Here is a 22081-nt window from a genome sequence, read left to right on the forward strand (position 1 = left end):
CACTCATTAACACTCTTTACATTAACATAAGTGAAGAAGGTCACCATATGCTCAACAATAAGAAACGGAATAAATGGAGATGGAGTGGGCTGAAAAAAGTTGTTCTTTGTGCCCTTTATTCAAAGTCTGAAAATATATTTATTGACTGCTCTGCTGAGAGTGGAAAATAAATTAAGATATGCATACATGAATAATCACGACTCATTTACTGAGGAATATTTTACCCTGAAAGCATTTAAATGAGGTTGACAACCTGTTTATGAATTGCCACCCATAGTTTATGAATTGAATGCATTAGTCTAATGAATACGGGGAGGTGTGAATGGCTTTCCACTCATTTAAGGACTGGCCACTTCAATAATTGCAAGAGTAAATCTGTTTATTTCCCTTTCAATTGTCAGAAAGCTCCCTTCTCCAGTCCAGCCAGTCTAACCTTTGCTTTTTGCGATGCTAAGAGCTATTGGGACAGATAAACAAATCATGAAAGAGTCCCTGCTTGACAGCGGCAGACAATAACAATGTAAATGTCCTTGTGAAGAGTGTTGTTTGTCCAGCATACTCATACTCCTCCTCCTCTCTAGGGCATGTTGGCAAACATAAATAGGAAATAAATGACATGAGAAAAGAAAAGAATTACAATGACTATTCTATTGAATTGAATAACAAATGAAACATGCAAATACAATGGAGACTATATAATAATAATAATAATAATAATAATACAATATATTAATCAATTGTATAATGTAATGTATTTATATAATATTGATTTTACATGCAGCACCGTATAGGTGCAGATGCCTTGAGATCACATGACCAAATGAATACTGCTAATTTTGTCTTGGTAATTCCCTGTTATTGGAAATTTTCAGTCCTCGAATAAGGTAATCATGTCTAACTGTGAATAGTGCATTTCTACAATCAGCGTAACGTTATCGAGTGTTGATTTTATGAGTGCACCATCTGTATACTTAAACTTAATTGCACTGGCTACCATTTAGTTGTAGATTTAAACTTAAATGTATACATATACTTAATCTTTCCTTTTCCTTTAAATTCCCTTGTCTGGCTTATGCTACTCTGAGAAATGCCTGAACTTTGTATTTTGAGCACTTCTTGCATTGTTTTTGACTCTTCACGATGACTTGACTTGACTTTAGTCCTCAGTTGTAAGTCGCTTTGGATAAAAGCGTCTGCGAAATGACTAAATGTAAATGTAAACTACTGTTCTAAAGTTTGGGGTCGAAAAGAAGTCTGAAAGAAGTCTCTTATGCTCACCAAGGCTGCATTTATTTGATCCAAAAATACAGTAAAAACAGTAATATTGTTTTAATTATTATTAAAGTTTAAAATAACCATTTTCTATTTTAATGCATTTTAAAACACACTATATTCCTGTGATGGCAACGCTGAATTTTCATTAGCCATTGTTCCAGTCTTCAGTGAAATCATTATGCTGATTTTGTTCTGCTACCTAATATTTTGTGGAAACTGTGGTATTTTTTTCTTTAGGATTTTTTGAAAGTAAAAAAAAAAAAAAATTCATTTGAATTTGAAATCTTTACTAACACTATAAATGTCTTTACTGTCACTTTTGATCAATTTAATGCATCATTTCTGAATTAAAGTATTAATTTCTTTCAGAAAAAAAAACTTACTGACCCCAAACTTTTGAATGGTAGTGTAGATCTAAATCAAATATACTTTATTTCTCACTCATGGTCATCTTGTCTCCCATGATGCAGGACTGGATCCTCCCAGTGACATGACTGTGCTGTATGTCACCGAGGAATCTGTAACCATATCATGGATACAACCACTCGCACCCTTTGATTACTACAAAATGTCTTACCAATCACCAAAAGGTAATTCCTCTGCAGTATGTTTAAAGCATGTTGAACAAAGACTTATAAGCCAGCATTACTGTTTGTAATCGCCTCACAGGTAGGATGGACAATGTGGTGATTGACAACGATGTCACCAACTACACCCTAACCAGCCTCCACCCAGCAATGGAGTACGAGATCAAGCTGAACGCAGTGAGAGGAAGTCAAGAGAGCAAGGTCATCACCACTACTGTGTTCACAGGTATTTCTGCTCTCAGTCATTTACTCAGAGATTAATCATATGCTACTGCACGTTTCTCCAGACATGTATTGTAATCTACCCTAGGAAATGTCTTTTGGTATTTCGTGAAGGATGTGCTCTCATAGCCTCGTTCGTCACAGAACTTTGATTTGATAGAAACATGGATGACAGACTGAGGAATGATGCACATCATTTACCATGTGATGAGTGCCATCTCTCACCCTGTGAGTTCCACCCGTCCTCTGGGAGGCTGCCAGCCATCTTGCAGAAGTGAAATGAAATTTTACTAATGGAATCAGTGATCAGCAGGGATACTCACCTGCTCTCGTACTTGAACAGCACCACACGGCGGTGACAGGCAGCTAGTACTATGAATGGATTGTATCTCATTCACTCATAATTGATGTGTTCCCAAAAATAGCACAACAGTTTTCAACAATACATTTTTGGTAGTAATGAGAAATGTGTCTTGAGCAGCAAATCAGCATTTTAGAAATGGCTGATGAAAATTCAACTTTGCCATCACAGGATTAATTGTAATAATATTTCACATTATCACAGTTTTTACTGTATTTTTTATCAAATAAATGCAGCCTTGTTGAGCTCAAGAGACTTCTTTCAAAAACCTTAAAAATCTTGCTGACCCCAAATTTTAACGGTAGTATATTAATTTATATAAAAAGTAATTATCTATGTATTTTACTTTTCATTAATTTATGATATATAATGTTTTTAGATTATTATTATTATTATTATTATAAATATATATTTGTGTGTATATATAAATATTTTTAGTATGTATAATATATAATGTATCTAATATAGAAAATAAACAAAGATAATAAATAAAATAATTATATCTATAAAAAGAATATATAAATAAAACAATATCTTATACAAATAAATATTTCAACTTCCCTTTCAAGGGAACTTCGAGCTGCGTCAAACGCTGCGGGAACGCCCCTGCGTTGTGCGTCATGAAGCACGTATGGAATCAGCCCAATGGAGAGATGAAACGTCATAGGCGGGTGACGTCATCGACCAGGAAACTATAAAGCACCCCAAAAACACAAGCGCATTAGCTTCTGTGCTTTCAGTCGCGCTACATGTGAATCTGTCCCTGTGTGATATTGTCTGTCTTACATACCCTGCACCACACAAACAATTTATCCCTATATATATATATATTGAGAGATTATGGCGGACGAACAGCAGTTTAGAAAGTGTGTTCCTCCCTGCTCGCGTTATTTAACGAGCGGAGATACACATGATCTTTGTGTTGTTTGTTTGGGAGTTCAGCATGCCCAGTTTGCTCTCGAGGGAGCAGACTGTGAGCATTGCGAGCGTTTGCCGTTAAGGACGCTCCGCTCCCGCCGGTCGCTCTTTGAGGAGAGCGGTTCGGTGCGCGCTCCCCGCGGTTCGGGTCCCGCTTCTGCCGAGGCAGAGCGGCGGCGCTTATCGTGGGGATCGCAGATGGATCTCACAGCGGGGTTTGAGACGGGCTCTGCCTTATCTCTCCCTTCACCTGTGAGATCCAGTGCCTCAGTCCCGGGTTCGGAAGCACGCGCTGCGGTTTCTTCCGCTCGGGCTGAGGCACCAATGCTGCAGCTATCCAGTTCTGAGGAACTTGATGTTGTTAGTGTTGAGGGAGATGTGGAGGATTCGCCACCCCACACTCCTGAGAGTGATGAGCTTATGGAGGTGTTAACAAGAGCTGTTGAAAAACTTAATATTGAATGGCCAGTGACTAGACAGGAGTCTGTTTCTAAATCAAAGTTGGATGAGAGATTTTTGCCGTCACGTGTGCAGCCTCCACGCCGGTGCCTGCCGTTTTTCCATGATCTCCACACCGAGGTGTCGAAATCATGGAGAAAACCGGTGTCATATAGAGTGTTTAGTCCCCAGACTTCAACATACGCTAATATTATGGGAGCCAAGGCTCATGGTTATGGTGCTTTGCCTCGTGTGGAAGAGACGCTTGCGAGCCATCTCTCCCCCGAAGCAGCATCATCTTTTAAGGCACCGGCATTACCCACCAAGCCTTTAAGAAACACTTCGGCTTTAGTGGGTAAAGCATATTCGGCAGCAGGTCAGGCTGCGTCATGTCTGCATACTATGTCAATCTTGCAGGCATACCAGGCTGATCTGCTAAGGGACATGAGTGAGAGTGAGGAGGTCAGTACTGACGTAGTTCGTGAACTGCGTCAGGCTGCTGATTTATCCCTGCGTGCCACCAGAGAATCGGCCAAATTAATGGGTCGTTCTATGGCAGCTCTGGTGGCCGCAGAAAGACATTTGTGGTTAAATCAGACTAATATTAAAGAGAGAGAAAAAGCTTTTCTTTTAGATGCTCCTCTTTCTCCCATGGGGTTGTTTGGTGATGCTGTGAATTCAGTTATCGATAAATTCCAAGAAGAAAAGAAACAAACTGCAGCTTTTAAAAAGTTTCTTCCCCTTAAAGTTCATGTCCCTGGGGCTGCTGGGCGGGAGCAGCCCCGGCCGTCTTCGAGCTCATCACATAGAGCGCAGCAGAGGCAGAGTGTCGCGTCTCGTGCTCCCCCTGCTGGACAGTGGGCTCAGCCGCGACACTCTCAGCCGAAGCCTTCTCCCAGTAGAACTGATCTGAGGACAGTTATATTGGCTAAGAAGGCTTCGGCTAAGAAGAAGTCCTGACGCCAAGCCGTTCAGGATGCTGAGGGTGGTCCCCACCGAGGCGGAAAGGTGTTCACCTCTTTTTACGGTGCCCATTCCTCCTCGGTGCCCTCAGGGGCTCGTTCTGCCAACCCCGCCTTTATGCCGGGGCACAGACGATCCCAGCGAGCGCTTTCCCGAGGGACGCTCGCTCCCTCTGAGGAGGGTCTCAGAGCGGTCAGACCAGTTGTTCCCTGCCGGTGCGCCGTTACAGGGCGCTGCGTCTGCTGCTCAAGTTACACCAGAGGCCAGTCTCGAGAGGCTGGTACCCTTAGTAGAATTTCTGGCAGAGTGGAAAAGCCTTCCAAAAATATCTCATTGGGTCCTGCAGACAGTAGAAAAGGGTTATGCTATCCAGTTCAGGTGTCGTCCACCAAAATTCAGAGGGGTTCTGCACACAGTGGTGGGCCCCGAGCAGGCTCTGGTATTGGAACAAGAGGTGAAAACGCTCCTTCAAAAAGAGGCTATAGAACGGGTTCCTCCTCCCAGTTTGGAGTCAGGTTATTACAGCCGATATTTCATCGTTCCAAAGAAGGATGGGGGGTTGCGTCCAATTTTAGACCTGCGCATATTGAATCGCTCGGTAGGGAAGCTAAAATTCAAGATGCTCACTATCAAGCAGATCGTGTCTCAAATCAGGTCCGAGGACTGGTTTGTCACGATAGATCTGAAGGACGCATACTTCCATGTGTCCATCCTTCCACAACACAGGAAGTTCCTGAGGTTCGCCTTCGGGGGCGAGGCGTACCAGTACAGGGTTCTTCCGTTTGGCCTAGCTTTATCTCCCCGCACTTTCACGAAATGCATGGATGCAGCACTAGTGCCTCTGAGGCTTCAGGGCATTCGTATTCTCAATTACATCGACGATTGGTTGATTTTAGCCCAGACCGAGCAGATGGCGGTTCGGCATCGAGATGTCGTCCTAGCTCATATCAGAAAGTTGGGGTTGAGGCTGAACGCAAAGAAAAGTGTATTATCTCCTTCCCAGAAGACCACTTTTCTGGGTGTCGTTTGGGATTCGGTATCGATGCGGGCGCGACTCTCTCCGACCCGCATCGCTTCGATTCTCTCAGCTGTGAAACAAGTGAAGCTAGGCCAGCTACTCACTGTCAAGCAGTTTCAGAGACTGTTGGGTCTGATGGCAGCAGCGTCCAACGTTATACCTTGCGGCCTGTTGTACATGAGACCGCTACAGTGGTGGCTCAGGACCAAGGGATTCTCCCCGAGGGGAAATCCGCTCCGCACGTTCAAAGTCACGCGGCGCTGCCTTCGTGCTCTGGTCATGTGGAGAGAAACTTGGTTCCTATCCAAAGGTCCTGTGCTGGGGGCTCTTTGTCGTCGCATAACGCTAACGACGGATGCTTCCCTCACAGGGTGGGGGGCGGTCATGAGTGGTCGCCCAGCCCAAGGTCTGTGGCAGGATCATCATCTTTCGTGGCACATAAATTGTCTAGAGATGTTGGCTGTGTTTCAGGCTCTGAAACACTTCCTAACAGACCTGAGAGGCCATCATGTGTTAGTTCAATCAGACAACACGTCGGTGGTCTCTTATATAAATCATCAGGGGGGCCTGCGGTCTCGCCGGCTTTACAAGTTGGCCCGTCAGATCCTCCTGTGGTCCCAAGGGAAGCTACTATCTCTGAGAGCAATGTATCTCCCTGGGTATTTGAATGTGGTAGCAGACTCCCTGTCGAGGCAGGGGCCGAGGCCAGGGGAATGGAGACTCCACCCCGAGGTGGTGGAGCTCCTTTGGTTGAGTTTCGGTCGCGCCGAGGTGGACCTATTCGCTTCCAAGGAGACCACTCATTGTCATCGGTGGTTCTCCATCACTCTTCCAGCCCCCCTGGGGTTGGATGCTATGGTGCAGCCGTGGCCGAGGTCACGTCTGTACGCCTTTCCCCCGATTGCTCTGTTACCAGGAGTTCTGGAGAGGGTCCGCCGGGACGGGGTCAGTCTACTACTAGTAGCCCCGTTCTGGCCGGCCCGAGTATGGTTTGCGGACCTGATTTCTCTCCTGGACGGTTCTCCTTTGGAGCTCCCGGTCAGGAGGGATCTACTCTCCCAGGCGGGGGGCACGATACTTCACCCCCGCCCAGAATTGTGGAAACTGTGGGCTTGGCCTCTGAGGGGGCCCAGCTCATAGACTCCGGTCTCTCAACCGAGGTTGTTGAGACCATTCTTAACTCCAGAGCTCCATCCACGAGGAAGCTTTATGCCTTGAAGTGGAAACTTTTCACTTCTTGGTGTGGAGAACACCTGCAGGACCCAGTTAACTGCCCAGTGGGTGCAGTGCTGGAATTCCTGCAGGAGCGCTTCTCCACAGGGTTATCCCCCTCCACACTAAAGGTGTATGTGGCGGCACTAGCTGCTTACCACGTCCCTTTCAGTGGAGTTTCTCTTGGGAGACACCCGCTTATAACTCGTTTCCTCCGTGGCACTTTGAGGCTGAGGCCAGCAGTTCGTACGAGGGTGCCGACTTGGGATCTGGCCATTGTATTAGAAGGTCTTTCCCTAGCTCCTTTTGAACCTATCGAAGAAGTTCCCGAGAAGTTTCTCACTTTTAAGACTATCTTTTTGCTTGCTATCTCTTCACTAAAAAGAATCGGAGATTTGCAGGCTCTGTCGGTTTCACCCTCGTGCCTGGAATTTGCACCTGGCATGGTTAAAGCTTTTCTGCATCCTAGACCAGGTTACGTTCCTAAGGTTCCTACTAATATTGTTAGACCTACGGTTCTGCAGGCTTTCTGTCCTCCTCCATTTATGTCATCGGACCAGGAGAAACTTAATTCACTCTGCCCTGTTAGGGCATTAGACGCTTATGTCCACAGAGCTGCCCTGTGGAGGAAATCAGAACAACTTTTTGTATGTTTCGGGCCACCCAGGAAAGGGTGTCCGGCGTCTAAACAGAGAATGAGCAAGTGGGTGGTTGAGGCTATCTCACTTGCTTATGAGTCGGCTGGCCAGCCTTCACCTTTGGTTGTCCGAGCTCACTCTACCAGGAGTATGGCTGCTTCTAAAGCTCTTTTGTCGGGGGTTTCCCTGAGTGATGTTTGTGATGCGGCTGGATGGTCTTCACCGCATACTTTTATTAAGTTCTATGACCTAGACTTAAGCTCTACCCCTGGGGCACAGGTGCTCTCGTCCTCTGTGCGCTAGTCTCACATGACGGTCATTTGGTCCTATGGCGACGTGGGTATTCGCGTTCCCGCAGCGTTTGACGCAGCTCGAAGTTCCCTTGAAAGGGAACGTCTCGGTTACGTATGTAACCCTAGTTCCCTGATAGGGAACGAGACGCTGCGTCGCTCCGCCATACTCCCGGCACTCCCGTTAGCGCTTCCTTCAAGCCTATCAGAAGCTAATGCGCTTGTGTTTTTGGGGTGCTTTATAGTTTCCTGGTCGATGACGTCACCCGCCTATGACGTTTCATCTCTCCATTGGGCTGATTCCATACGTGCTTCATGACGCACAACGCAGGGGCGTTCCCGCAGCGTTTGACGCAGCGTCTCGTTCCCTATCAGGGAACTAGGGTTACATACGTAACCGAGACGTTTCCATGTTTCACACAAATTAATATATATGCATGGTTAGTGTATGAAAGCCAAGTGAACCTTTTCTCGTGTATTGCTTTAATGTTAAAAGCTTGTCTTCAGAATAGAATAGTGCTTTGGATTAAACAGGAATATTTAACTTTGCTTCTCAATAGACAAATCTCCAGGAAAGGTCTTTGTCCCAGCTGTGCATTATATCACTGAAATGAATTAATTAGTCTATGTCTCGAGTCTAGGAAGTTAACTAATTAGTCATATCATTGGATGTAGTACAATAGAACAAACAGATGCTGGCCTTTGCTTAAAGACTGCTGACTTGCTTAATAACTAGGAAGGAAGTGTGTGCCTATACATCAAAACACAGCTACACTCCCGTTGCAACTTAAAGCTTGACAGTTTTGTTCAAAGCTAATAAAAATGTGACATGCAAACAATCTCAAGCTGCCCGTGTTGACAAATCTCGGCAGTACTGTAACAATGCAAAGTGACAAGTGGATCTTCTTTTTTTTTAAAGCATATTTTGGAAACAGCTTATTATGTAAAGGATAATGTACAGCCAGCCGGTTGTTATCTCAGAATAACCCTTATGCGGGTGATGAGGACCCTGATGCGAAGCGGAGGGGTCTTTTATCAGCCTGAAGGGCCCTTATATTCGGCTACTTACGAAATAAGTAAATAATTACACACGAAATATTGATCTGAGTCGAAGCATTTTATTAGGTCTTTAAACGCAAAGCTTCCATGGAGAGAGCAGTTGCAGCGCAACAATTTCAAACTAAACTGACATTTAAGGAATATGATACTATCATACCACTTATTACGCCTTGAGATCACATGACCAAATGAAAACTGCTAATTTTGTCTTGGTAGTTTCCTGTTATTGATTTGAGATTAAACTGTTTTAAAATCGTACCTGTTTGTTATTTTATAATCAACAGTGTACAAAACAATAGTCGCAAAATGACGGCAGCTGCGTTTGTATGAAACGAGAGAGCAAGTCCACGATACCGGATGACATAATTAAATAACTGTACACAAAATATTGAGTCGACAGTTTTAATATTTTATTAGCTCATCAAACGCATAATTCCACGAAGTAAAATCGTTCCTAGCACGCATATAGCGCTGCTGACTTCAGTAGCCCAGATGAGCCTGTGTTATCTGTTTTCAGCGGTTGTTATCAGGGAAAGACGTACCGCTGGATGGTGCGGTTGACCAATCAGAATCAAGTATTCCATAGAGCTGTGTGTAATAATAATTGGATATAGAGAAAAGTCTGGCTTATTTCAGCTGTAATGTAAAGAGTTGCAAGAGGGGTTGATATAACATGATGGATCTGGCTCATGGATATGTTCTGGTTCACAGCTTTGCCTAATGACCTACTGGGGATCATCAAGTTCACTTTCATTACATAAGGGAAAACTAATATTCTCCTAGTCTGTCAGCGCAGGGCATGTCAAGACACGGTAAAGCAGAGCGAGGGGAAGGTGCGATGAGGAATTGGTGGATTTTGCCTCTGAACTGCTGTCAGGCAACTGAGATCAGCTTCTCTGGAAGGTTGTGAGAGGGCCTACAATTTCTTGGAACAGAGTCAACAGAATCTAATGGGAGGGTCAGATCTCTACAGCTGTGGAAGTGATATGGCTATTGCAACAGAGGCTGGCAGAACAAAAATGTGCGAGGGACAGGATGGGAAGATGGTAATGTGCGATTACAGTCCACTGACCTCATCTTAGAGGACATACGACAAATAGGAGAGTGATATTTTTCCTGTCTGAAAAAAGAAAGGCCATCTGTGAAAGTCACAGCATGGATAGAGGATTACGGAGAACAACATTTCTCATTACTCACTTGTATGGAAATACTATTGAGAATGAGCTCTGCACACATTTGACTGTCTAATTTCCCCCTCGATGTCGGCTAATTAAGGAAATTTTGATCTTCTTCAGCCAGATAATCACAACAAATTAGTTCCAAGCTGCTGAGGTGCTCTAATTTTAAATTGCCGCTGAATATCGTTTGCACAGGGAAAAAAAAGGTGAAGATGAGACTGCTGCCAATTACCTTGGCTGAGCTTATCTAAGACTGTCTGTCTGTAACCTGCACGTAATCTTCTGTTCCACACAGCTATGGACATGCCTATGGAGCTCACTGCATTGAATGTCACACCTCAGGGGGCTCTCCTGCGTTGGAACGCCCCTGTTTCCAGTGTTGATAACTACGTGCTCACCCTCACCCGTAACCAAGGTATGTGGATGCCTGATGAAGGGAAACACTTCTCTGTAAAACTTTCGTCAGCATCATTTACTCTTTAAATCACATCCCAAAAGCAGTAGCCATAAACACTAAATGAAATGTAACTTATTTTCTCATGGACAAAGGTACGCTGCTTTGCCATTTCAGGTATACAAGCGGCAGAGGAAAAAGAAAAACAAAAACAATGCGCATATGAAAATGGATCTCACTCAATGGCAATAATAAAATGCAGTTAATAATCATGGGTAGTTAGGATGGCTAAATGAATTGGCTCATCAACTTTTATAAGGGGCGAAGAAAAAGCTTCTCGTATCTTTTATTTTTTGACATCATCCAATCAATCTTTAACTTAGTAGAAGCTTGCCAAATTAGGTAGATGCCAACATGGACAGGTTGCTTGTCGTCCTTTAAAAAAATCATCAGCAAATTTATGCCAGGTAAAAAATAAATAAATAAACAAATGAAAAATGCAATCTAGATTATGTTAAATATGGTCTCATCTACATCGAGGATAAACATGGTTTGTTCTGACCACAGATTATTTGTACAGTGATTTATTGTCTTCTGAGAGCATGAAACCATCCAAAAAGTACATTTAGAAACCAAAATTGTCTTTAATGTTAATAATATTGTATACTGGTGAGCCAATGCAGTTCATTGTCATATTAATACAGTCAGGTATTGTAATTTTGAGTATTTTTTATGATAAAACTGTTGTGGTCACATATGTGTAATTTTTGCTGTTTAAATGCCAATTCAGTTAATATTTGAATTTCAGTTATAATGCATGATTTTTTTCCTAATTATTTTTTTAAAAAAATCCAAGAATATTTGCAAACAAAACGTTTTTCACCTGCATTTGCACAAATGGAACTTATCTTTCCAGTTACAGCAGACACATTCTTAGTGGAGGGTAGCAAGCAGGAGCACCAACTGAGTCAGCTCATTCCCAGCACCACCTACTCACTGGCCCTTTATGCCACCAAAGGTCCTCTCACCAGCGGCACTGTCATCGCCAACTTTGTCACACGTAAGTGCAACATCTCTGTGCCCTGTGTTCTCATTAAAGACTAGAGGAGGATCAAGACCACACAGATATTTTTATATAGCATGTTAAAATTGTCACTTTTTAAAGGGTGAGCAAAAACGCAGCGTTTTTGTGTCTGTCCCTTTAACACTAGAACTACCGGAATTCCATAACTACTAGAACGACCACAGCTGTCATTCTGACCGTTCATACTTTGACGGTCATATGGCCGTACTGAACATAATTTTCGTCATGTCATATCTACATTTGAACCTTTCTCTTTAAGTTTTCCAATGATGCTTTCAATTCCTGTCGTCATGTTATAACGTCATTGCCCTTAAAACAAGCACAAAAGAAAGATTTCCTCGACAGTTCTAAGGAAATGTAAGGAAAATTTTGCGTCAAAAATATATTTTTCACCACACTCACCACGTGAATAAACATGCAAAAAAGTTAGGAAACGTCAAAGCTTCATACCGTTTAGTACAGCCCTGTTTGTAAGTAAGTTCAATAATCAATTCAAAATCTAAAAATAAATGGATATACAATGTTACGATAAGTATAAAGGGGTAATTTGAACGGCGCAAGAAAAAAACCCGCATCATTCACTAACGCGTACGCAGTCCAAACAAACACCGCATTTCGTGTGCAGCTCCCACACACTACTTTGTGACATTTGGCACATGTCTCCTTGGTTTTATTTTTTTCGCCGTTCCTCCTTACTTGGCACTGCCTCGTTCTCTCCATCAGCTGCTGCTCCTGCCCGGGTCCTGGCTATCGCACCACCAGTTGTGTGGCTTTTGATTTCATGTTGTCGGAGCGAAGTTCGCTTGCCAGTCGCGGGATGAAGTCCCTCTGAGAAACCTGCTCATTTGTGCACTTCTTGAACAATATGTGCGCGTTGATGGCGGAAATGTAGCCGACTTATGATAATGCGTGCGGTCAAAATGACCGCCATGGCCATTCCAGGTAGAATTAGTCAGAACTGTTTTGTGATTTTAATAAAATAACAGTGTCAGAATAAAATATACACATATTTAGGAAAAGTCAGAGTCCTACAGCCACATTGATTTTATTTTAACAAAGTTATTACATTGTAAAATTTAAAAACGGTCAAAACGACCGCCTTGGTAGTTCTAGTGTTAAATGCACATGAGCTGCTGCTTCCGGCACAGCTTCTAGAGCTCATGTGTTAGCATCTCCGATTATTTCACGCAGACATGCACTGAATATTTCAAAAACTTTTAGCCTTTTATGTTCAAACCGGAGTCAGACAAAGATGGAGAGACCCAAGAAAAGACAACATGTGAATGTAACAGGACATTTCTGAATGGTTAGTTGATTAATTTATGTAGCTTGTGTGTAGTTATCTTCTAGTTATTGATTAGCATATTCTGTCATGATAATCTATAAATCACGTTCCCGGGGGCGGGGTTTAGGTCAATTTTAGGGTTTGTGATGTCACTAACCCGGGAGGAAGCTTGTGTAGTCCCATCCAGCCGTTTGTTGTAGTCCTTAAAAAGCAATTTCTTTAAAAGAAAATGCCTCCCTTTGCTTTGAACTTTGAGCGTTGTAACTTAGCAGATGTTGTTTATGCTCAAACAGCAACATTACACACTAACTAAAGTTAGAAAAGTGACATCATAATCAACCACCACTTTAAATAAAACCCTGGAGGACTAGACACAATATCTTTAAAAGGTCGGACTGCAGTGTTCTGCTGGATTTTTGTACTTTAATTATTGATGACTCTTCACTATGTTATTATAGTACATAATACTACCATTAATTTTTTCTGAAGGAAATGACATTTATAATGTAACAAAAATATAAATATTTCAAATAAGTGCTATTCATCAAAGAATCCTGGAAAATATCCACAAAAATATTAAGTAGCACAACTGTTTTCAAAATGTTTCTTGAGATTTCTGAAGGATCATGTGACACTGAATACTGGAGTAATGATGCTGAAAATTAATCATAGGAATAGCATATATATTCAAATAAAATAAAAAAACTTTTATTTTAAATTGTAATGATATTTCACAATGCTACTGTTTGAAGCCTTGGTAAGCAGACGTCGTTAAAGAAGATGTTAACATTTTATTGACCCTAAATTTTTGAACGGTAGTGTTGCTTATACTGCCATGCACAGACTTGGATGGGGTAGCAGTAAAATAATGTAATATTTATTTACATAACTGTAAATAAACTCAAAGCTTAGATATAATTTGGAATGGATTGACAGGACAAGTCAATAGTATTTTCTTTTTATTTTAGTGCCATGTTTCTCTATCCTGCTGCTGATGGCCCACATTTTAGGTGTCTCAGTAACCTGATGGACCCTTACAATGTCTTCAGGTCATGGAGCACTGTACTAATGAGCTGATGAGTTGAATCAGACATCCAAATTGTGCTGAGATGAGCAGGATTGAGAAACATTGGTTTAGTGGCAGTTGAAGTTGCTGACTTCATTTCAGTATTATCTACAGCTTTTTATACACGATCCCAGTGTACTCTAATTTGATTGGACAACCAGCAATCCCAATAGTGCTGATATTTAACCCATGGTTACGCATTGCCTGCAGTCAAATCACAGCTGTGAAGACATTTAAGTAAAACAGCACTCATGCTTAAATATCCAATAGACAGCTGAAAGTTTAAGCTCTTCTCTAATTATACCATCATCCTCTTTTAGTTTAGCAGAGATGTGAAGCAGAAACAAGGCCGTTATTTTTGGGTTACCTTTGTAGTTTGTGTAACAAAATATTATAGTCAGCAAAGCTCCAATTCCCATGTGAGAACAGAGAGGAGATCAGCATCACTACCCGTCTTTCCTCACAGTGAGGTTGTTCGCGGAGAGAGGCGAGCTGTCTTTCCCACACAGAACACTGAACTAGAACAAGCAGTGATTTCATTTCAAGCTGCTTTATTCTGCATTGAAACTTTCAGCTCATCTATTAAACGGGGTGGTTGGGCCGAGCCACTTTCAGATGCATTAGACCTCAACTTTAATCAAGCGGCCCTCCCAGAATACTTCATTAGTTTGGATTGTTTAGAGGAAATTAATTTGCACATAAAAGTGTCACAGGCCATTGGCTTTGCACCCCAGTGCCAGCTCAGTGACGTGCGGAATCTTGACACAAAATCGCTTGATGAGGTTTGTGGTGTTCATTTGCCTCCAATACTTAATGACAATTTAATTCAGAAACATTTCTGCTCCAATAACAGTGGATTTAGATCCTGCCATGCTCTGATAAAAATGTAACAATGTTTCATTGCCTGCAATGCCTAAAACAACCTAGCTGAAATTACCATCCTGCGGTATTTAAGAATCTGCCCGCTCCCACCCTGAGGGAGGTGAAGCGTCATAGATGCATCATTTTGGCATTTATGAGGAGGCTTATGGAAGCTTAAGGGGATAATTAAGATGACAACAACTAACACATTTCATGCCCATTTCAGGATTAGTGCTGTCTGTCATTTTGATTTAAATTACAGTTCTACATTCATTGTTAAAGAGATTTAGGTGAGGACAGGAATATGAATGTATTCCTCAGATATACATACAAGCATTTCTCTCCATTCCTCCACGGTAGCATTTCAATCTCCATAGGTGCACTTTGTTAGTAATGGTAAATCAAGATTAGAATGCTGTTCAAATGTTTTGTTTGGTTAGATTTTATTATTTTTTTGAAAGAAGTTTCGTGCTCATTAAGGCTGCATTTATTTGACCAAAATTACGGTAAAAACAGTAATATTGTGAAGTAAATTTTTACCATTTAAGAAAACTTTTTTAAAAATGTTTGTATATTTTCATTATTAAGTAGCCATTACCCCTGTGTTCAGTGCCACATGATCCTCCGGAAATCATTCTATGCTGATTAGGTGGTCAAGAAACGTTTCTTATTACCTATGTTGAACAGTAACAGTTATTACATTTTTTTCTATTCTATTCAACATTCTATTCAACAAAAAATCCTGACAGAAACGTAACATTGCAAGTAAGCTTGTACATTTAACAAAAAATATTCCATGTTGAATTTGTCATATTTTATTAATTGGTCAGCCTAAAAAAAGCTAAAAAAAAACTTTTTTATAAACAAAATGGCTCAAGGTATTTGATAGATGTAATACTGGCTCTCATGGCATACATATGTTTGTGTGTAAAACCAGAATTACTTATGATATATTTAACTAACGGTATTATGTTCTGATATGACTTTCCAAGCCTCTGTAACTGATAGTTTCTATTAAAATGTTAGGTAACACTTTATTTTAAGGTGACGTAGTTACACGTCACATGTACTTACTATAGTAGTAACAGTAAATTATGCATAATTACAAATAACTAACCCTAAACCAAACCCTAACCGTAACTCTATGGTAAGTACGTGTGTTTAATTAATATTGCTTAGAACTTGAGCAAGTACAATGTAACTGTGTCACTTTAAAATAAAGTGTAACCAAATGTTTTCTTGTCTGCAAGTACAACAAATCATTTCATATCTAGGACATTTCATACCTTTAGTTCCAGAGAATGAGAGGTTGGATTGGAGAAGGAGAGCTGTACTTTTTTACACTGAAAAAAACCCAATAATACATCAATTTTTCTGCACATAGACAGCAGATGGCTTTTGAAGACATGCAAAAGAAGCATCAGCATTTGTAGTATGAAAGGAAAGTGTGTGTATGTGTTCAGCTTGTGTGCCTGTTCTCTGCTGGGGGGAGAGTGGCATGTTGACTGATAAGAGATCACTTTGAGAGACAGGACGCCGGTGAACACACACTAATTGTCTTACCTCTGAAGTGGATCTGTCAGTGTGCCTGAAACCTATACTACACACACAACCATGTGATTTATTTTGTCCTCAGGCAAGCGAGCATCTTACATGCCTCCAGCGGGTGTGCTGACACCGCTCCAAACATACACACTGATACATAGACAAAGCATCTGATAGTGAAAAATCAGCTGAATGTCAGGTGGGGGATGGTCATTTTAAACATGCTCTGTTAGTGTAGCTTGTTGTTTTAAACCAAGCAGGTCTAAAATACCTGTAGAAAATCATCTCAGTAGCATTTCCTGGGCAGTAGACCTATGTGAAATCTGCCATGTTTGCTCATGATTTCTAAAGCCATGTTGTTTTGAGCCAGTCACTGCTGCCATAAATGCCATACAAGTAAATAGTATCTGACCAAAAAAAGTTACTGGGTTTTACAATCAAAGTTTCCAGTTGATGCAAGTGTAATGTTGCTTGTCAAATTTGGTAATAAGACTTTACTCCAACAGATGGGTTTTGTCTATAAATTGCTTTTGCTCTTTGATGTTTATTTAAACAGCCATGGATGCGCCCCAGAACTTGACAGCTAGTGAGATTAACCATCGAAGCGCCCTCATATCCTGGCGACCGCCCATCGCGGACATCGATAACTACATGCTGACCTACAAAGCAGCGGACGGCAGTCGAAAGGCAAGCATAATGTAGACTTTAGCTTGAGTGACAAATACAGATATAAAGTAATGCAATTTGTAACACAAATTTAGAAAACAAAATAGGAAATAAATATGCATGACTTATAGTGTGAACATTTTATTGGTGGTTTTGATATTTTGCTGTTCTCATTTCTGTGCTCATTGCATTTCAGATTTGAACTCTAGTTGATGTACAACCTGATCTCATAAAAACTTTACGATGTAACATAAACTAAATTCCACAGAGATCAACCATCTAAGGGAGCCGTTACCGCTTTTAAATCTGCCTATCGGAAAAGCTCAATTTAATTAAATCATTTAACAAAGTCATTTCAAAGTCTATTAAAGACTTCCCTGAAACGATTTATCTGGAATGAGACAGTAGATACAGAATTTGTTTCAAATAATTGCATTACTTTTAATGCATGATCACTGTCCTATAATGTTTTTTTGGTCATCTGTATTTAAACAGCTTGACTAGAAAATGCAATGACATTTATAATCTGTAGATTTATGTTGTTATACACAGACATGCACACAATCAATGCAACAGAACACTCTGACCTAGTAGCCAACTGTTAGTGTTTGTATCCGTCCAGTGGGTGTCAGTGGTGCACAGATGATTTAAACTCTGCTGGTGCATCTTAGACATAAAAGATTTCTCTTTCCATTAGAGCCAGGTTGGCTTAATAACAGACAATATGGGAATTGCCCAAAAATAATAATACAGTGTAGTCTATATTCAGCCTATATTTCAGATTCAGGATTGTGAAGGAATCAAAATGGACCGACTCTGCTACAAACGGAAGCTTCCCTAATACAATTACCTGCTCAATATCCTCTATATACTGACAACCATTAATGCAACTTCATTAAAACACTGCTGTGCTACATAAATCACATTACACATTGATCAAAAGGAAAAGGATGAATATGGAATCAAATGTTGTTTCAAAGGTGTGTGTCATGTCCATCCAGGTCCTCGGTAAATCCTCAGAGTAAAAGTTCTGAAAAGGCACAGAAAATGTGTGGCACATTAGTTTGAAAAAAGTGGTTTTTTTTTTAAACAAAAGAGGGGAAGTGAACTGTCATGAGCCGTAGACCAAAATAGAAACGCTGTTTCTCCCCAGCAGCGCCAGTGTCTGATAAGCCTCTTCCTCCCCCATCAAGGGCTTTAGAGCTGCCAATCATAATGGAAGATAACACTGGGAGGAAAAGCATTGTATGAAAAACACCAAACAATAAGCAGCTTCAGATCACAACAATTTGTCAGGCAGTTCTTAAAGTGATTGTGACCTGTCTTCTGTTTTTTTATGAGGAATATCTTTCCTACCCACAATGCTTAAGAGCTGCTGTTCTTTGATCTCTAAGCATGTTCTCCACAAAACTGTTCTGCCACCGAGCAGTTCTTTGTTTAGTTTTGGTCTATAGTGTTTGAACAGAGGTAATGCACTAATGCCTCGGCGTGCCTGCGGATCAGTAGACTGTGTTTGATTGTGTTTTAGGAGCTGATCTTAGATGCTGAAGATACATGGATTCGTCTCGAGGGGCTGGCGGAGACCACCGAATACACTGTGAGACTGCAAGCCGCCAGAGGATTAGAAACCAGCGCCATTGTTTCCACTTCTTTCACAACAGGTGCAAATCTTCCACATCTCCTATATACTTCGGGTTTGATCGGTTCGTTCACCAATAGGTACAAATGCACACTATTGCCCCATCAACCTCATCAAGTACAAATCAGTAGCGACACATTCAGTGCATCTGTTCGCATCTTGCTTCACCCTCATTTATTGTCTTGTGTTTCTGTGACTTTACAAGCACCCGACTTCCAAAGATAGCATTTCATAACATCTCAGGCAGAAATCAACAAATTTACACTTCATTGTCGTGGCGGTGATGCAAATCACCGCTCATTAACCTCCCAGTGACCCTTCGCTTTCTTTTGCTCTGTTGTTTTGGATATTTCTCAACCCTTTTCCTCCTCAGGAAACCGATTGTTTCCCACGCCACAGAACTGTGCGCAACACCTCCTGAACGGAGAGAACCTGAGCGGAATCTACACCATCTACATCAACAGAGACCTCAGCCAAGGTGTGCAGGTTTACTGCGACATGACCACCGACGGAGGCGGCTGGATAGTGAGTGAGAGATCTGACTATGACATCTGAACCCTGTCTGTATTGTCTATATGTTTGCACAATGTATGATTTAAACAAAATCCCACAGTGCCATTTATAGGATTGGCCCCTGTTGAAAAGACCAGAATTTTAGTTTTTTAGACTGGTTTGTGCTGGAGTATCTAGTGTAGCCATGCTGTTCAAAAGCAAAGTTAACTAGATGAAACATGCTGTATTAGGTTAACCAACCAAATCTTAATGGTTAAGCTAGTTGAGAAGTTGGTGTCAACACCAGTACATATATATCCAAAATATCTGTCTGGCAGTTAAATTTAGAAAAAGTATTGCCCAGAAAAATGTATTACTGGCCACACACACACACACACACACACACACACACACACACACACACACACACAAAACATGAAGTTATTCATTATATTGAAAAAATATTTTTGGTACTATGACTGATTATTGAGCCATTTCTAAAATTAAAATTCATTTTTAAAATTATGTATTATTATTTTCAAATATAGTTATGTATTATATCATTTTTTATTATTTAGACATTTTATTATAATATACAAGATCATATTATTATTATTATCACAAAAAAATTAGCCAATGTCTGCCACTCATTTAAAGCACATAGAGGTCTGGGGCCTCATTTATAAACGTTGCGTACGCACAAAAGAAGGCGTACGCCGCTCTCTACGCAATAATTGGTATTTATAAAAAGCAAACTTGACGGGAAAATGTGCGGTCCTTCACGCAAGCTCTGACCCAGGCGTACGCACAAAAACGGGTGAAATGAGAAATGGCGACACCGTCGGCAGATGGAAGAAACACGTGAAAGTGTGTGAAACTGTAGACCGTTGTGTAAAATAAATGGCAATACTCTCATAAATAACACGAAGACTTCACAAAGTCTTACAATTACAGTAACAGCCTACACGAACACCCGTTTGATCGATCTGCAACAGAAATGCAAATTAACACATATTTGCAAAAAGAAAAGTGAAATATGTTCTGCAATAATATTGGCATGTTATACAATTCATCCTCATAAATAAGATGGTAAACAGAACGAAATAATGTACAAAACTGATATTCTCGCCAATGTGTCCGTCTGGCAGAGCAGATATAGATGCAATTAGATAGTCAGTCAGATAGTCAGTCAGAGAGAGAGAGAGATAGATAGATAGATAGATAGATAGATAGATAGATAGATAGATAGATAGATAGATAGATAGATAGATAGATAGATAGATAGATAGATAGATAGATAGATAGATAGATAGATAGATAGATAGATAGATAGATAGATAGATAGATAGATAGATAGATAGATAGATAGATTTGTCCACTATTTGTCCACTGGGGAAAGTTGTTTTCATAGTAAAAATGTCTTCATCAGCTACAGAATCATGATATTCATGCATATGCCTTTAGTTTGTTTTATTGTAGATAAAATAACGTATGACGTATGTCTCACCCATTCAGAAAGCTGCTAGAAATTACATTTGCGCTTAACTATTTCCCATTTCCAAGTAGATTATAACCGACATCTGTAGCTTGTCAGATGCAATTAAATGGATGGAAATAAAATGCCCCGTCACAATGCGTAACGACGCACAATGGCTGATCTTGCGCTCTTAGAAGATGTGGAAAATGGAAGGATTCGGAGTGAACGCATCTTCAGATGGCAAGAAAACTTGCTGGCAAATGAGGCAAATGTCCGACCATTTCTTTTTTATTTCGGCCACAGTCCGAGGTTGTGAGGCTACAGCATTTACGGCGTCTGCAACCTTTTGCCACTCAAGTGGCTTTTTGGCATTAGTAATGCCCACACTGTGTCCTCCAAACAACATTTTTCTCCTCTTTTCCACCTCGCCAACAATAACTTCTACTTCACATTAAGTGAAGTTACGTTTTTTTGATTTCCTCTCTGTGTTTGCCATGATTTCGCAATCGATGAATATTAACTTGTGGGCGTTTCATGGACTATTTATGGGTAACTATGGGCGTGACATGAAGCCGCAAAAGCTGCGCTACATTTAGAATTGATTGTGATTTATTAAGGGAAAAATGCGTAGGATGTGCGTGCGCACGGTTTTATAAATCCGAATATTTCTGTGCGTACGCACGTCCTATGTTTCATCCGTACGCCACTTCTGACGCAAATCCTACGCAAAGTTTTATAAATGAGGCCCCTGGAGAAAACCACTTACATCAGCAAAGACCAGACTTTCGATTTTACAATTCGACTTGAACCATAAAGTTAGCGGCCAATTGGCAAATAACTATATAATTGCCTTTGGCCTATAACAAGTGTACATTTTGAGCCTCGTCTGAAATCCCACACCAGAGACCAATGTTCAAAACACAACATATGCTGGTGATTGCATATTCTGGTCTTTTCAGCAGGGTCACTGTCACAGCTGCTTCTATTGCAGATGTCATCATCCCAAAGTAAAATGACTGTTGGGATAGATTGCCATTCATGTGCTCCATATTGCCCTAAACGCATTATATTTGATTGGCATTAATTGTTGTGCGACAGCTGTACTTCTGCTGATTGTGTTTCAGGTGTTCCAGCGACGTCAGAACGGTTTGACTGATTTCTCCAGGAAGTGGAGTGACTACAAGATCGGCTTTGGCAACCTGGAGGATGAATTCTGGCTCGGTGAGAAGACGTGAAATACACTTGAATTATAGACCGAGCGGTTAGAGCTGTCTGGAAAAAAAGCTGCTATGTAATGACTCATTAAAAATATGATCGTTTTAGGCCCCATTAAACTCTTCAGGCAGATCTAAATTTGGTCAGCACTCTCTGGCAAATGTATGAGTTTTATTTAAGCATCAATCCCTTTAAATG

The 22081-nt window shown here is 41.0% G+C and overlaps 1 protein-coding gene across 2 annotated transcripts in view; it reads left to right on the forward strand.

The window, feature by feature from the left end:
* Positions 1-22081, forward strand: part of tnr (tenascin R (restrictin, janusin)) — a 254509-nt gene that overhangs the window by 226000 nt on the left and 6428 nt on the right. For both annotated transcript variants that reach the window (XM_077231834.1, XM_077231844.1), the window contains 8 exons: positions 1746-1865; positions 1945-2088; positions 10455-10574; positions 11470-11613; positions 16951-17081; positions 18589-18721; positions 19073-19224; positions 21793-21889. In XM_077231834.1, the coding sequence (XP_077087949.1) occupies positions 1746-1865; positions 1945-2088; positions 10455-10574; positions 11470-11613; positions 16951-17081; positions 18589-18721; positions 19073-19224; positions 21793-21889 (1041 nt within the window). The remainder of the gene's footprint in view (positions 1-1745; positions 1866-1944; positions 2089-10454; positions 10575-11469; positions 11614-16950; positions 17082-18588; positions 18722-19072; positions 19225-21792; positions 21890-22081) is intronic.

The sequence above is a fragment of the Siphateles boraxobius genome, unplaced genomic scaffold, assembly GCF_051911475.1.
Source record: "Siphateles boraxobius isolate OS27281-9 unplaced genomic scaffold, OSU_SipBor_1 1, whole genome shotgun sequence".
In the NCBI taxonomy this organism is placed as follows: domain Eukaryota; kingdom Metazoa; phylum Chordata; class Actinopteri; order Cypriniformes; family Leuciscidae; genus Siphateles; species Siphateles boraxobius.